This window comes from Capra hircus, chromosome 11, assembly GCF_001704415.2.
Source record: "Capra hircus breed San Clemente chromosome 11, ASM170441v1, whole genome shotgun sequence".
NCBI classification, from domain to species: Eukaryota; Metazoa; Chordata; class Mammalia; order Artiodactyla; family Bovidae; genus Capra; species Capra hircus.
In genome coordinates, this window is record NC_030818.1 from 1631988 (window position 1) to 1649651 (window position 17664).

At 42.8% G+C, this 17664-nt stretch overlaps 1 protein-coding gene across 2 annotated transcripts in view; it reads left to right on the top strand.

The window, feature by feature from the left end:
* The window catches only part of NPHP1 (nephrocystin 1), a 65306-nt gene that overhangs the window by 9147 nt on the left and 38495 nt on the right, over positions 1–17664 (top strand). Inside the window, exons 5-11 of one of the 2 annotated variants that reach the window (XM_018054817.1) lie at positions 6258–6486; positions 6791–6892; positions 10286–10386; positions 11003–11045; positions 12188–12275; positions 14053–14147; positions 14244–14372. In XM_018054817.1, coding sequence (XP_017910306.1) covers positions 6258–6486; positions 6791–6892; positions 10286–10386; positions 11003–11045; positions 12188–12275; positions 14053–14147; positions 14244–14372 — 787 coding nt within the window. The remainder of the gene's footprint in view (positions 1–6257; positions 6487–6790; positions 6893–10285; positions 10387–11002; positions 11046–12187; positions 12276–14052; positions 14148–14243; positions 14373–17664) is intronic. The other variant, XM_018054818.1, reaches the window with a different exon arrangement.

The window sequence follows — 17664 nt, forward strand, 5'->3', positions numbered from 1 at the left end:
GGACAAAATATACAGAAGGGCTTTCTGAACTCATTGAGCATCAGCTGAGCAGGGCTGATATCCTTAATACAGAGAGACACAAGAGGTGACTCCTGTATTCACCCAGACCCTCTCCTTGGCGATAGTTTATGGGCTCTGTGTGATGCAGGAAGGTAGATCCCAGACAGGGAGCAGCAGTCTCTCTGGGCTCCAGAGATCGAATTCTGGAGTTGCTGGGACCTAGTGGTTCAGTGGTTAAGACTTTATCTTCCGGTGCAGGGAGCTGAGATCCCACATGCCTTGGGGCCAAAACCCCAAAACACAAAACATAAACAGTATTGTAACAGTTTCAGTAAAGACTTTAAAAATGGCCCACATAAAAAAGAAAAGGTCTTAAAAGTTCTGGAGTTGCTGAGGCTCCTGGGACATGTGGGGAGAGGGAAAAGACTTTCAGAGAGACAACTCCAGAAATCTGAGGGGACTCCTGGGCTACACAGAGCTAGAATCCAGGAGGCCTGGCAGGAAGCATCTGCTGGGAAACTGAGAGCTTAAAAGACTCTGGAGGTCACAGAATCCTGGAAAAATGCTGGGGTTCATACCCAGCTAGAGCAGAGAGACCTCGGTGAATGCTTCATGCATCTGGCTAGAGAGCACATAAGACCCACGTCTAGGAGTAAGGAGTACAGAGTACAGCCTGGTATTCAAAACTGTGATCTTGAAATACAGACAAAACTGAAGGAACTCTTTCCCAACAAAACCTGAAACCAGGCCTGAACAGGAAAAAGAGAACAGGACAAAATTCACTACTCATTAAAGGATGACAACATAATCCAGAGTCTCTCAATATATCATCCACAATGTGCGGTGACTATTAAAAATAATGACTAGAAATGCAAAAAGAGTAGGGGAAAATAAATAATAGATAACTAAGCAGTGACAGTCAATAAAAACAGACCCAGATCTGAGCTAGACGGTAGAGTAATCTGACTGGGATTTTTAAACAATATGATTAATATGTCAAAGAAAATAGAAGAAAATGGGTGAAATGGGAAAAAAAGAATATTTTGAGAGAATTCAAATGTAGAAAATAATCAAATGAACATTCTACAATGGTAAAATATAATACCTGGTAGAATAATGGCTGGGAGCTTTCTAAGTCTAATTCAATATATAGCTTCAAAAAGGTAGAAAATGTCTTATAATGAAGAGAAAAAATAGTCAGTGGAAACCTAGGTGACCCAGATGTGAAAATTAGCGTACCAGAACTATCAAAGAACTGTTTTCAGTGTGTTAAGGAATTTGTTGGAGAGATAGGCAGATTGGTTGATTAGAGAGGATCCTAAGGAGAGAAATGAAAACTAATACAGACCAAAAATGGAAACTCTGAACCTAAAAAACACAGTATATAAAAAAAATTTTTTTAATTGGTGGCTTGATAGATAGTTAGATACAATAGAGGAAAAGATTAGCAAACCCAAACACTGAGCAATGAAAACCTTTCAAACTCGTGCACACAAAGAAAAAAAGAATGAGAAGAACAGAACATAGGAATGGCTTAGGGCGTGGTCACAAGTTACAGCCCACGCGTAACTGAAGTCCCAGAAGGGGCGGAGAGAGAGCATGGAGCTCAGGAAATACGTAAATAAAATTTTAATTGAGATTTTTTTTTTAATTATTGGTTCAGTGATCCAAGAACCTCAGACAACCCCAAGCAATAAATATATAGAAACTCCACATAGGTGTGTCAGTTAAACTGCTGAAAATTAAACATAATGGAAAATCATAAAAGCAGCCAGGGAAATAAACATGTACAGGCAAACAATTCAAATTAGAGTTGACATCTTGTTAGAGAAAAATACAGGTCAGAGGATAATGCAGTGACATCATAAAAGAATTGAAAGGAAAAAAAAATCTGCCAACCCAGAATTCTGTACAGAGCAAAAGTATCTTTTAGAAGTTAAAGTGGAATGGAGACATTTTCAGACAAGCAGAAGTTGAGGGAATCTGTCAGATAAGAACCGAGGCATTTGCTATAGGGAGTCCTTCAGGCTAGGAGGAAGTAATCCCAGGTGCAAACTTGGATCTGCAAAAAGGAGTGAAGAGCCCTGGTATGTGGGTAAACAGAAAAGGCTATTTTTCTTCTCTAAATGTCTTTTAAAAAAACACTTGATTGTGTAAAGCAAATGTAAATTTGAGAATTTATGATATGCAGTCAGTTTTCATTATTTGCAGTAGTTATACCCCACAAAATCGTTGCAGACCCTGAATAGTGAGCACTGGCCTGTAGCTTCTAGGAGAAGCTAGGTTCCTGTGAAACAGTGAACAAAATGTTTTTTGTCAACTGAGTAATATACGTCCTTGTTTTTTGTGTGTTTCTGTGTCAAGATACCTTATTTAATGTATATTATTGATTCATTTAATATTGAACTCAGCCGACAGCCCTGTAATTTATGCCTGAAGAAATCTAATAATAACACACTAATTTTCTCCATTAGGTACATCACACAGCTTTCTTCTGCTTGGGACCACTACATACCATTTCAGCACTGTGTTTGGGGGCCATTTAAGATAGCATAAGTGGGTTGCAAGTAAAAGATTGGAAAAAGATATTCCATGCTTACCCTAACCAAAACAAGGTGATCAGTTACAGTAGTATCAGGTGAAATAGACTCTAAGGTCAAAACTAATTTAATAGATTAAGACATTTTATAGTAATAAAAGGACTGCTTCAGTAGGAAGAAATTATCCTTAATGTGTAGGCATCTAATAGCCGCTTTACAACATATGAAGCAAAAATTGTCAGCACTACTGGGCCGCTGACAATATAATCCACAAACCTTAACCCCCTAATTAAAAATGTATTTGTAGGACACTGTATCCCACTAGGTAATGCACATCTCTTCCAAGTGCGTATATAACAGTAACCAAAATGAATCTTAAGGGACCATAAAGCAATTGTCAACAAATGTCGGAGGACTGAAACCATGCAGCAGTTTTGGTGACTTGGAATTACGTTAAAGCTCAGTGACCATCCAACACTAATGCCACAGTGAATGCCAACTGCATCTCAGTTAAGGAAGGAAAAACTCAAATGACAGAGAAATGAATAAAAATCTCCAAATGTTTGCAAATTAAATCACACATTTCTGGGACTTCCCTGGTAGCTCAGTGGTTAAGAATCTGCCGTGCAACACAGGGGATGTGGGATTAATTCCTGGTTGGGGAACTAAGATTTCATATGCTCCAGAGCCCACATGCCTCAGCAAAAGGTCCCATATAGCATGACCAAGTATTCCATGTGCCTAAACTAAGACCCAGTGCAGCCAAATAAATAAATAATTAAAAAAGAATCACATACTTCTATATAACCTAAAGAGCAAAGAAAATGTTACAATGGAAAACTAAATATTTTGAATAATAAAAATGCAGTTGTGGGCTGCAGCTAAAGCAGTGCTTGGAGGGAAATTTATGGCTTTAAGTGCAACATTTAGAAAAGAAGAAAAGTTGAAAATCATCTACTAAAGTTTCCAACTGAAGAAGCCAGAAAAAGAACAGCAAATTAAACCCAGGGAAAATAGAAATAAGGAAATAATAAAAATAAGAGAGAAAACTGAATAATATACTGACATATAGTGGATAAAATCAATAAGCCAAAAGTTAGTTCTTTAGAAAAAGTAATTAAATGAGTAAATTCCTAGCAAGACTGATCAAGAAAAGAGAAAGGGAAAACACTAGCAAAAAACAAGGATGAAAATTAGCCACTCAGAGCCTACAGAAATTTAAAAGATACTGTGAAGATGCTATGAAAAACTTTATGCCAATAAATTTGAAAATACAGATGAAATAAGTCCCTTGAAAAATAAAATGTACTCAAATTGACACAAGATGAATAGAAAATCTTAATAGTCCTACCAGAATATCTACTAAAAAAGTTGAATGCATAATTAAAACCCTTTCCACAGAATAAATCCTCAGGTTGTTTCACTGACACAAATTTCTGCAGCAATTCAGTAAGACATAGTACCAGTATTATGAAATCTTTCCAGAGAACAAAAAAAGAAACATTTCCAAATCATTTTATGAGCATTATGAAAAGTGAAAGTGTTAGTTGCTCAGTTGTGTCCAACTCTTTGTGACCCGTTGGACACAGTAGCCCGTCAGGCTTCTCTGTCCACGGGATTTCCCAAGCAAGAATGCTGGCTGCCACTGCTAAGTCACTTCAGTCGTGTCTGACTCTGCAACCCCATAGACGACAGCCTATCAGGCTCCTCTGTCCCTGGGATTCTCCAGGCAAGAACACTGGAGTGGGTTGCCATTGCCTTCTCCAAAGAATACTGGAGTGGGTAGCTATTCCCTTCTCCAGGAGATCTTCCTGACCCAGAGATCGAATCTGGGTCTCCCACATCACAGGCTGATTCTTTACCATCTGAGCCACCAGGGAAGCTCAATATCAAGACATGATAAAAATATTATAAATAGAAAGCCATAATGAACTAATGCACAAACTCAATATAAAGTGTTAGCAAATAAAATCCAGGGCACATAAAAAGGACAGTACATCACGACTAAGTGGGATTTATTCTAGAATGCAAGATTAATTTAGTATTTCTTTTTACTTAATTGCTGTGCCGGGTCTTGGTTGCAGCACTCGGGGAGCTTTGGTCTTCCTTGTGGTGTGCTCTCAGTTGCAGCATGTGAGATGTATTACTAGTTCCCCCACCTGGGATCAAACCTCGGCACCCTGCGTTGGGAACACCCCAGTGGACCACCAGGGAAGTCCCTGCAAGATTAGATCAACATTGAAAAAATCAGTAATTGAAATTTACTGTATTAGCATAATAAAGAAGAGTCAGTTGGCTAGTTTTATGGTTAGCAATGACTATTTGCTTCAAAGTTTTGTTAGTTGCTCTGTCCTTTCCATTGTGTCTGTCTTGTCCAGACTCTTTGAGACCCCACAAACTGTGGCCCACCAGGCTTCTCTGTCCATGGAATTCTCCAGGCAAGAATACTGGAGTGGTTGCCATGCCTTCCTCCAAGGGATCTTCCCGACCCAGGGATTGAACCCAAGTCTCTTATGTCAGCGCCACCTGGGAAGCCCTATCCTTTTCTACTTCACCCAAAACTCTGTCTTTCCATCTGGCACCGATATACAGAGAACCTGAGCTTCAGGCTTCCTTAGTTTATATATTTCATGCCTCACTTTTAATAACCATCTTTGTGTTTAGCCTTTCTTCCAGTCTCCATGGAGCACGATTATCTTTCTCAGAGCAGGTCACATCACACCCTTCCCTGCCTTCATTTTTAGGGAAAACCTTCAAGATAAAGCTCACATGGGCTGCATTTTGCGCGTCTCTTGTCCACCTCATCTCTTGCTCATTTCTCCCAGGCCTCTTCCCACCATTCATGAGCTACTTGAGGTTCCCTCTTTTCCAGCCTTCTTCCTCCACTCCTTTCCCTACCTTCTTACCCACCCCCCGCCCCTTTACCTGATTAACTTCAGCTCATCCATCAAGTCCTAATTCTAAGCCTTTCCTGATCCCCACCCGTGCAGTCCTGGTTAGGTGCTCATCTCGTGTGTTTCCTTAGCACGCCGTGTTTACCTCTATCGCCGTATCTGTTGAACTATATTGTAAGTATCCGTCTGCTAGGTTGCCTCACTGTTCTCCTGGAGGACAGAGAATTGTCTGATTTACCTTTGTTTCCACTGTGTCTGACGTGGAAACTGACAGGTAACATCATGATCATCGTCACTGCCAACTTTTATCGGGAGCTTGCTGTGGTCAGACACTGTTGTAAACACTTTGCAAGTCTGTAACTCCTCTAATCTTTGTGAGGACCTTATGAAGCAGGTTCTGTTATTATCTCTACTTGACCAATGAGAAATGGAGAGTCTAAAAGAAATGTACCCAAGACCAGTCAACGAAGAGGAGATAGAGCCAGAACTTCATCTCAGAATCCATGCTCTAACCACTGTGCAATGACGCTCAAGCAGCATTTGCTGAACGGATGAATCCAGGACTTAAATTCAAGTCTCCTGGCCTCAATACCAGCACTTGCTCCACCATGTCAACACATCCCTCAGATATTTTAACTCCTTCATTACTCTCAGGTCGCATGTTCTTTGCTAGATGGTAAAAACTGTTAGTTGTACTTTCCCTTTTTTTTTTTTTTTTAATTTGCCTGTTATAAATATGGGCCAGTTCTTCTGTATGTAGAAGTTATACGTTATCTGCTCTTCTGCATCATTTCTAGTGATCCTCATCAATTATTTTTTGCAGAACTGGGGCACTCACTGAAAGAGAGGAAGAGGAGAATTCTGCTGAAGAAGATGAGGAAGAAGACGAAGACGACGAAGAAGAAAGCGAAGAAAGTAGGGGCGAGGACGAAGAAGCAGAAGAGGAAGAGGAAGAGAAACAGGAAGGTGAATCTCGCCCAGAGGCCACGAGTGGAGAATACATCGCTCTTGGAGATTTTATGGCTCAGCAAGTGGGAGACCTCACATTTAAAGTAAGTGGAAACAAACCTGAAGCGAACCTAAGGATAAATTTCCATACCTAACTTATTAACATTTTTAAAGACTAACATATTAACTTTTTAAAGACTCAGTCTGTTTAAATAAAATAAGTGATAATTACGATTTACAAGCAGTAGTCATAAAATTCTGTTATCAAAGTTACCTGGTAGTAAAATGGTAAGATAAAAAAAGAGTAGATGCTCCTCTGATTTTGAAAATACAATAGTTTTAATGTTGATAATTCTAAGCTTAGGGGTAAATTCTAATTAAAACATTTTACTTTTATTTTGCCTTAAGAAAGGAGAAATTCTCTGTATAATCAAAAAAAACTCTGATGGTTGGTGGATGGCTAAGAACGCCAAAGGAAACAAAGGCCTTATTCCTAAAACCTACTTGGAGGTCAGTCTTTTTTGTTTATTCCTTCCTTTAAGACTTTTTTTTTTCCCATTTATAATAAGACACTAAGTTGTACTCTTTGATCAATTGGCTAGTGAATGACTTAAGATATAGAATTTGCTTCAGTTTTGGAGGATCAGAGCATGAGAAAAATTGGGGGCTTCCCTGGTGGCTCAGTGGTAGAAGAATCTGCCTGCCGATCCAGAAGACACGGGTTTGATCCTGGGTTGGGAAGATTGCCTGAAGAAGGAAATGGCAACTCACTCCAGTGTTCTTGCCTGGGAAATCCCGTGGACAGAGGAGCCTGGCGGGCTACAGGCCATGGGGCCACAAAGAGTCGGACGCAGCTTAGTGACTCAGCAGTGATTTCAGTGGTCCGCTCTGATGCAGGCGAGTCCCAGCACACTGAGCGACTGCGCAGTGAGCGCAGTGGTCTGCTCGTGTGCCGGTGAGCTCTGGAGTGTCGTCGCACACTGAAGATGCTCTGTGGGTTCGTGTCGATCATAAAAATGAGTAGACATTTATTTTCTGCTGTGAAAGAAAACTGCAGTTAACTTCGTCTTACGTTCCACAAATACATGATCCTTTACTAAGATGTGAGCCTAGTGTATATGCATGTTGACCGTCTAGTTCTCTCTTATTTCATAATATGGCATGGTCACTTGCTGTCCAGTATATATGGATCAGTGCTGTTCAGGAGAAGTATAATGCAAACCGCAAGTGTAATCTGAAATTGTTTAGTAACCGCACTGAGATGTCTTGTTTTTCCTCATATCACTTCTGACACTAGCTGTGTGAGGGTTTGTTTTTTTTTTTTGACAGCAAATACATGTTGTTTTTCACACTGTTTCTTTTAAGCCAACCAGGTGTCCAACAATGCAGTTCAACTCTAGCACTAACTCCTGGACTTAGCACAGACCCCACAAGATAAGGGCACAGCCCGCAAAACTGCCCTACTCTGGGGACTTCCCTGGTGGTCCAGTGGTTAAGAGTCTGCCTGCCAATGCTGGGGATGCAGGCTCAAGCTAAGCCTCAACTTATATTTAAGTTATATATAACTTATATGTAAAGTAGACCACAACTACTTAACCCACACTCGTGAACCTGGAAACCGAATCTGCCGAGGGCCCGTGCCCTGCAATGAGAGGACCCACCAGTGAGGAGCCCACACACTGCACAGAGAGATTAGCCCCCGCTCACAGTGAAGACGCAGCACAGCCAAGATTCAGTCAATCGATGAATCAATCAGTAAATAAAATATTTTTTAAATTGCTTGGACAGAGGAGCCTGGAAGCCTCCTTCATGAGGTCGCAAAGAGTTAGACGCAGCTGAGCAGAGCAGCAGCAACAGTCCATACCTAGAAGTGACATTCGTGGGAGCTCGGGTTAGCTTCCATTACGAGCTAAAGATCTCTGAAATCGCGGCCCACGTAAGGTAGACGCACATTTCTCTTGTGTGCAGAGGAAGTGCGGAGATGGGCAGTCAAGGCATGGCAAGGCCCTGCCTCCTATTTGACTCGGGGCTTCCCTGGTGGCTCAGTGGTAAAGAATCCACCTGCCAATGCAGGAGACACAGGGTCGATCCCCGGGTCGGGAAGATTCCCTGGGGAAGGAAATGGCCACTCACTCTGTCCGTGGGATTTTCTTACCTGGAAAATCCCACGGACAGAGGAGCCTGGTGGGCTACAGTCCATAGCGTAGAAAAACACTCTGACATGACAGCGATTAAACAACAACAAAGCAATATTTTACTCTGTGGTTAGGTGCCATCAGCTCTCCCTAGGGCTGTTATCTCTTTAGGTTGGCAGCTATATCTTTTAACAATTCCAAGCAGGGAGAGAGAAGTGAGGAAGAAGTCAAAAGGCAAGAGCTGCAGTCTTTTATAAAAGGTTTCCTGGAAGTTACACAAAAAGCTTCCAGTTATATCTCCTGGACCAGCATTTAGCTTCTTGACAACACCTAGCTGTGAGGAGGGCTTGGAAAATGTACTTTTCTTAGGTTGCATGCGTGCTCAGTTATGTCTGAATCTTTGCAACTCCATGGCCTATAACCTATCAAGCTCCCCGTCTGTGGGCTTTCCCAGGCAAGGATACTGGAGTGGGTTGCCATTTCCTTCTCCAGGGGATCTTTCCGACCCAGGGATCGAACCCACGTCTCTCCTTCATTGGCAGGAGGATTCTTTACCACTGAGCCACCTGGGAAGCTGCTTTTAGCTTGATTCATTGCTATAATCAGGGACTCTTGGAAAAGAAGAACCTGCATTGGGATCAGTCTGCACGCAACCTTGTCCCATTATTCCCCTTAAATAAATTCCTAGATGCTCATTGCTGCTACACCTTGGTATTTTGGTCAAATTTGCCATTTTGCAAATTAGGAAAGTTATTCTTCTTTGGACTCCCACCCGCAGCAGCTGAGAATGTCTGTCTGTCTGCACACTTGCCACTGATGGTTGTCATCAGTCTTTTGCCAAAGTGACGACCGAGAACAGAGGGGCTCACGATTGTTTTTTACTTGCGTTTATTGTATTGCTAGTGAGGTTGAGTTTCATCTCATTTGCTTTATTTATTTCTATTTCTATTTATTCTTTGAAAATTGCCTTTTAAATTCATTTTTCAAAGGGATTTTTGAAAATTGTATTGCTTTGGAAGAGTTTTTGTCTTATCTTGATAATAAGGATATCAAGCCTTGGAAACTTGAGGCAGATATTGTCTTTGTTGACTTTCAACCAGACTTACTTTTGGGCAGTTAAGTCTGTCGGTGTTCCACTTATGAGCTGTGGTTTTGCTGTCATGAGTGGGAGGGCTTCCCCCATCTCAAGATTGTTTTCTTCTAACACTTCTGTAGTTCTTTTATTTATATCTTTTCTTCTTTTTTTACATTTGAATCAGTTCCATCTGGCACTTACGTTGAGTAAACTTGTTCTCTACCTTTATCCTTGTACTTTTTTCAAATAATGACATCATTATTTGAGCTTTTATCCACTGATTTTTGCTACGTCTGTCATATACTAAACCCTTGCTGCTGCTACTGCTGCTAAGTCACTTCAGTCGTGTCTGACTCTGTGTGACCCCATAGACGGCAGCCCACCAGGCTCCCCCATCCCTGGGATTCTCCAGGCAAGAACACTGGAGTGGGTTGCCATTTCCTTCTCCAGTGCATGAAAGTGAAAAGTGAAAGTGAAGTCGCTCAGTTGTGTCCAACTCCCAGCGACCCCATGGACTGCAGCCCACCAGGCTCCTCCGTCCATGGGATTTTCCAGGCAAGAGTACTGGAGTGGGATGCCATTGCCTTCTCCGACACTAAACCCCTACCTACACTCATATCTTTCTGAAAGTACATTTATTGGTTGATTTTCCCATTAGGTAAAAGGCACTTCACATTTCATATTATTTTTCAGCCCTATAATAAAGAAGAAGGTCAAGAATCGAGTGAAGAAGGCAGTGAAGAGGATACAGAGGTAGGGGATGAAACAGCAGAAGGAGCAGAGGTCAAGCCAAGGTAAAAGGGTGTGAGGGGACGCAAAGTGGGTTCACGAGATGCTTCATTCATTTATCTTTACTGTTATAAATCATGGAAGAATTTCTTGTAATGGAAACAACTTACAGTTTGGGAGCTTTTTCATTAGCATTTGCTTAAAGGTTATTACGACTTTAACTTGGTGGTTACTTTGAGCAGTGATATTATTCTTAGTTTCATGTAGGCAGTGTTAGATTGTCAGAAGATACAATGATATACTTTGTTCTTTGATTAATGAAGTTCTCTGATTGAGTGAGGAGAAGACAATGGCACCCCACTCCAGTACTCTTGCCTGGAAAATCCCATGGACAGAGGAGCCTGGTAGGCTGCAGTCCATGGGGTCACGAAGAGTCGGACACGACTGAGCGACTTCACTTTCACTTTTCACTTTCATGCATTGAAGAAGGAAATGGCAACCCACTCTAGTGTTCTTGCCTGGAGAATCCCAGAGACGGGGAGCCTGGTGGGCTGCCGTCTATGGGGTCACACAGAGTCGGACACGACTGAAGCGACGCAGCAGCAGCAGCAGCAGCAGCAGCTGATTGAGTGAACAGGCATAAACTTTCTGTGCACTCACCTACCCACTCTGTCTCCCTAGAACCGATTCTCACTGGAGTGCTGTCCGGAAGGCCATCTCAGAGGTTGGTATCTCCTGTCTCATTAATGGGGCTTCCCTGGTGGCTCAGTGGGAATCTGCCTGCAATGCAGGAGACGTGTGTTCTATCCCTGGGTTGGGATGATCCTCTGGAGAAGGGCATAGCAACCCACTCCAGTATTCTTGCCTGGAGAATCCCATGGACAGAGGAGCCTGGCGGACTGTAATCCATAGGGTGATAAAGAGTCAGACACGACCGAGCGACTAACACTTGCCCTTTTCACTTCATCTTATTAATAACGCCTCATTTTGTTACCTAATAGTTTTGATAAGAGTTCGGATTCAAAACAACTTTAAATGAAAGCATTGGATCTTAAGTGGGTACAGGGCCTGGAATGCACATAACATGAAAACGTACCTCTGGTTTAGTAAGTCTCTACTCCGAGTAACATTTCCCATTAGGTCTTTTCTGTTCAGAAGGGTAGATTTGAGGGCTTGGAAATGTCTCACTTTGATTCTGCTTGAATTTTCTGTCATTTGGGTAAAGACAATTGTTAAATTTTAGTTTTGTAACATTTAAAAATTCCAAAAAGCTCAAAAAAGTAAGAAACTACCCATAATCCTGTCATTTAAAAAGTTACCTAATGAAATGAAACTCCACTCCTTCCATAAGTAATCACCACTAACCATTTAGTCAATGCATCCTTTCTGGGGTTTTCACTGTATTTATCGTTTATGGACATGGGTGCGTGTGCACATGCATGTATGTTATTATTGTTTATGGACATGGGTGCACATGCATGTGTATGTATGTTATGTATATATACACACACACACAAAGCCATTCGCTCTTCAGCGCACATCAGCTCATGGTGTCCGCTTATCTGTGACATGGCACACTCCCTTGTGGGGCAGGACAGGCCATTTTGACAGGGACCACGCAGAAGTAGCCAGTCTAAAGCACAGAGCTTGGCGCCCGGAGCACTGCATGGGGCTTGGGAAAAGCCAGGTATCAGCGATGGCATCTTCTCATAATTGGGGGTTAAACTGCTGTATTCTTCCACTAAAGTCTGGACATTTGTATTTTTGCTTTGGGACTTGTAGTTGCTATAGTGATAAAGAGAGTATTCTAGAGGTGAGAAAACCTGAATGAAAGGAAACAAGTCAATTTTGTTTTACTCTCTTCAGCAGATAAACACCGTCGACGTGCTGACCGCGATGGGAGCTATTCCTGCTGGGTTCAGGCCTTCCACCCTCTTTCAGCTCCTGGAGGAAGGTAGCAGGTGTCCATCACCCAGCACAGACTTTTAGTGAAGCCATCATGGTTTACATCTGACTTTTCTGGCACAGCCAGAAAAGGTTGTTGATAAAGATGTTGAATCTCACATCTCTTGGATGCTCATCTTGCCCCTCATCTTGCCTGTAACAGGAGGAGGGAGCCTGATCCTATCGGACGCCAAGCCCCCTTTTGTTTATTTTGGAAGCAGGACTCTCAGCGATCGCCCCTTTGCTGTGCTGCCCTCCCCTCCCGCGCCGGCTCATTGCCTCACAGTAGTCCCTAGCACCAGCCCCCCTCAGCCCTGTCCCACTCTAGCTGAAGCCTCCCTTTCTCTGCTTTTCTTCACATCAAGACTTTTCCCAAGAGTATCTCTATTCACTGTTTCTATTTTCTTTCTTGCATTGCCCTGTACTTGTCACCATTTGTGCATAAGCTCATTTTATTTTATTTTTAAATATGTATTCGTTTATTTGGCTGTACCAGGTCTTAGTTGCAGCATACAGGATCTTTGATCTTCATTACAACATGCAAGGCCTTTTTCGTTTTGACGTGTGAGACGTTCAGTAGCAGCATGCAGAGTCTAGTTCCCTGACCAGGGATTGAATGCAGACTCCCCGCGTTGGGAATTTGGAGTCTTAGCTCATTTTAAAGAGCAGCGATTTTGGGGAGAGGCTCACCTGTATTCTCTGAGTTGTTATCTATGTAGGGACTGCTTTGAGGCTCCTCTGTTGGGAGGCACTCCCCAGTGCCCCCTCAGCACCCACCTCTTCCTCATGCTTCTATCTCAGGATAAAACGCCACCTTCCCAGAGACACCTTCCTTGTAGGCTCTCCTATGCTCATCCATGTCGGTACCCTTTGTAGGTCTAAGCTTATAATCATTTTATTTAGTCTTTTGCCTACTTATTTTTCTTAATTACTTTCGTCCACTGAGCTGTAAGCTCATGGGGGCAGAGCACGTATTTCTCTGATTCACGTTTGTGTTTCCAGTTCCTAGCAGATTGGTTGTTGTTGTTCGGTTACTAAGTCATGTCTGACTCTTTGCAATCCCCTGGACCACAGCATGCCAGGGCTCTCGGGTCCTTCACTGTCTCCTGGAATTTGCTCAGATTCATGTCCACTGCGTTGGTGGGTGATGCTATCCAACCATCTCATCCTCTGTCACTCCCTTCTCTTGCCTTCAGTCTTTCCCAACATCAGGGTCTTTTTCAGAGAATCAGCTCTTCGTGTCAGTTGGCCAGTGTATTAGGGCTTCGGCTTCAGCATCAGTTCTTCCAGTGAATATTCAGGGTTGATTTCCTTTAGGTCGAACTGGTTTGATCTCCTTGCTGTTAAGGGACTCTCTGAGGAATAGATTTTGTAATAAGTATTCATGACTAAATTATGGAAAAACAGCATTAAAATACTTTTATGTAAAGAAGTAAAATTAATGATGATACAGTTTTTCTAGAATGTCCAACAAGTGGTTACAGATTTTCTGCATTTTACAAAAATATTCGAATGGGTCATCATCAGGGGGCATGTCACCAGCCTGACAGTCTTTAAGGTCTTTCCTAAAGCCGCTTGAGGTCAGCTCTTACGTGCTTCCATCTTTTCGTTTCCTCCTGTTGTTCTTATCTCTGCTGGTATGTCTGTCTTAGGAAGCAAGTTTCTAGCAGACAGCATGCATGGTATTTTCAATCTGTTTCCTAAGTTTGTACCATAACATCATGGATTTGGGGTTTTGAACTTCATTCATTCTTAGTAAGAATATAAGGGAAAAATTGTTTTTGCAGGGAATCAATTTCGAGCAAGTTACTTCTTACAGCCAGAGCTCACACCTTCCCAACTGGCCTTCAGAGATTTAATATGGGATGCAAAAACTGGCTCTGTAAGTATGGTTACTCTTTACAAAAGGCGCTCGGAAAGTGAATTTGTCTCATAAGTCATAAAAGCAGACCTTCCTCGTAACTGATTGTTCTTGCAGATCAGGTCAAGACCGAGCCGGGTCTCCTTGATTCTGACTCTCTGGAGCTGCAAGGTGATTCCTCTTCCAGGGGTGAGCATCCAAGTTCTGAGCAGACACGTGCGCCTCTGTCTGTTTGACGGCAGTGAGGTGAGCTTGCTGGGGAGTCCAACTAGTTCCCGCCACATGCATTTTTTTAATTTAATTTTTTTTAACACCAAAAACATTTTGTAGTGGGATATAGCTGATAACAATGTTGTGATGGTTTCAGATGAACAGTGAAGCGACTCAGCCATGCATATGCATGTACCCATTGTCCTCCAAACCCCCCTCCCTCCCAACCACATGTTAAATGCATGCTGTGTAGGGTCTGTCTGTCTGTCTCTCTCTCTCAATCTCTCTCTGTGTGTATAAATATCTAGATAAAATAATGTGTACTGTTAGTGTTAGTTGCTCAGTTGTGTCTAACTCTTTGAGACCTCATGGACTGTAGCCTGCCAGGCTCCTCTGTCCTTGGGATTTCCCAGGCAAGAATATTAGAGTGGGTTGCCATTGCTTTCTCCAGGGGATCTTCCCGACCCAGGAATCAGACCCAGGTCTCCTGCACTGTAGGCGGATTCTTTATCATCTGAGCTACCGGGGAAGCCCCAAATAATGTATGGTAGCATGCAAACAGCAAGGGTTCTGATGATACAGGTTTATTAACTCCAGACTCTTTCGCTGGCTAAATGTGTGACATTTATATATCACAGTTAGCTCCCCTGAGCCGTAGATTTTTCACTTACAAAAAGGTCCTGATGCCTACCTCCTAGTACTATATACAGTTCAGGTTTTAAGTATAGAGGATTGCATCTTGAAACATTTGTTTGCTTACGGCTGTGCTGGACTTTCGTTGCTGCACTGGGCTTTCCCTGGTTGAGGCCCTTGGGGGCTACTGTCTAGCTGTGGTGTGCAGGCTTCTCCTTGCAGCAGCTTCTCTGCTGCGGAGCGTGGGCTCTCGAGCCCAAGGGCTTCAGTAGTTGTGGCCCCCTGGCTTAGCTGCTTTGCAGCATGAAGAATCTTCCTGGGGCAGGGATCAAATTCGTGTCCCCTGGAGTGGCAGGTGGATTCCTAACCACCGGACCACCAGGGAAGTCTGAGCATTGCGTTTCTGACAGGTGTACACACCTATGTAACCAGCATTCCAGTCAACCTGTGGAGCATTACCATCAGCTGACAGAGTTCCCTTGTGTCCTCTTCCACCCCCTTTCTCTCTAATTCCTAAGAGAATATTTTCCACCTACTACCCACCAGAGAATTTGAATGACTCTTCGTTAGTTGGTTTGTTTAGGAGATACAGCTAAAACAAGGCTGAGATGGAAATTTATGACTGAATATACTCGGCAAGAAGAAAGATTTTGAGTCAGTGATCTAAGCTCGAACTCAAGAGTCTAGAAGAGGAGAGTGAGTGAAACCTGAGGAAAGTAGAAGGGAAGACTAGTAAAGAGTGGAAACTAAGAAACAGGAAGCGAAAGAGAAAGTCAGGAAAGGCAAAGCTCAGTCTTTAACAAGACTAAGAAAACTGAGAGATGCCTAGTGAGCCGGATCAAGACATTTTAAAAAGAGAGACTTCCCTGGTGGTCCATTGGTTAAGGCTTCACCTTCCAATGTGGGGGGCAGAGGTTTAATCTCTAGTTGGGGAACCAGGATTCCACATGCCTTAGTGGGACCAAAAATAAATAAATAATTTTAAGAATACATTTTAAAAAGAGAGAAAGAAAGAAAACAAATGATTGTTGCCAAAACTCGGCCTCTGTTCACTGGTGCCGAACAGGAACACGGAGACAGAGTTTTGGGTGAAGTAGAAAAGAGTAGCTTTTATTGCTTTGCCAGGCAAAGGGCTCCACAGCTGGCGAAGGCCCTCAAAACTGTGTGTCCCACCCTGGAGGTGAGGTGGTGAAGAGGGGCAGTGAGAAGTCTTACAGTGTTAGAGGAGCACAGCGTGGCCAGCTTGTGGACTGCAGCCCGCCAGACTCTTCTGTCCATGGGATTCTCCAGGCAAGAAAACTGAAGCAGGTTGCCATGCCCTTCTCCAGGGGATCTTACCCACCCAGGGATCAAACCCATGTCTCTTGTGTCTCCTGCATTGGCAAGTGGGTTCTTTACCACTAGTGCTACCTGGGAAGCCTGAAAGAAGAGAAGGGTGATATTATAAATAACTTTATGGCAATAAATTTGATAACATCGCTAAACAAAGGAATTCTTCAAAAACCATGATTTAATGAAACTGACCTGAGAAGAACTAGAACAATTTGAATAACCCCTGGTAAAGATATTGGAACTGAAATTAGAACTCTTCCAGCTGAAGAAACTCCAGAGCCCAGATGGTTTCACTTGTGGTTTCCGCTGAACATTTAAGGAAGAAATAATACCACTAATACACAAACCCTTCCAGAGAACAGATGAAGCGGGAATGCTTCCCGCCTTGTTTCAGGAGGCCAGGAAAAACATGCTACCAAAATAAGACAACACACTACAAAAAGGAAAAATTACAAGACCAGTACTCCTCACGAATATAATGAGCCAAAATCCTAAACCAAATATGAGTGAATTGAACCTAATTGATGATTATCCAGCTCGAATCTATGCTATTCTTAACTTACCTGCTCTCTGTTGACGTTAGTTAGCGTTGTTAGCATGCAGCTCTCCCTTGAAGTCCAGGCGCATGTGCGTGCTCAGTCATGGAGACTCTTAGCGACCCCACGGACTGTACCCTGCCAGGCTTTTCTGTCCATGGGACTTCCCAGGCAAGAATACTGGAATGGGTTGCCATTATCCTACTCTAGGGGATCTTCCCAGCCCAGGGATTGACCGTGTGTCTCTTGAGCCTCCTGCATTGGCAGGAGGATTCTTAACCACTGCACCCCCTGGAAAGATAAAAAAGGACAATATATCATGATTAATTGGGATTATTCCAGGAACTCAGAGGTACCCTCCTGTGTAGCCAGTATTTAACATTTGAGAATAGATCATTGTAATTTGCCATATTAACATAACTAAAGAAGAAAAAAAAACCATGTGATCATTCAATAGACACAGAAAAAGCATTTGACAAACATTAACACCCATTTATGATTCTTTAAAAAGTTCTCACCAAATTAAGAACAGAAGGGAACTTCAGGTTGGTAAAGGGCAACAATTCAGTTGCTCAGTCGTGTCCGACTCTTTGCAACCCCATGGACTACAGCACACCAGGCCTCCCTGTTCATCACCAATTCCCAGAGCTTCCTCAAGCTCATGTCCATTGAGTCAGTGATGCCTTCAAACCATCTCATCCTCTGTCGTCCCCTTATCCTCCCACCTTCAATCTTTCCCAGCATCAGGGTCTTTTCAAATGAGTCAGCTCTTTGCATCCAGTGGCCAAAGTTTTGGAGTTTCAGCTTCAACATCAGTCCTGTCAATG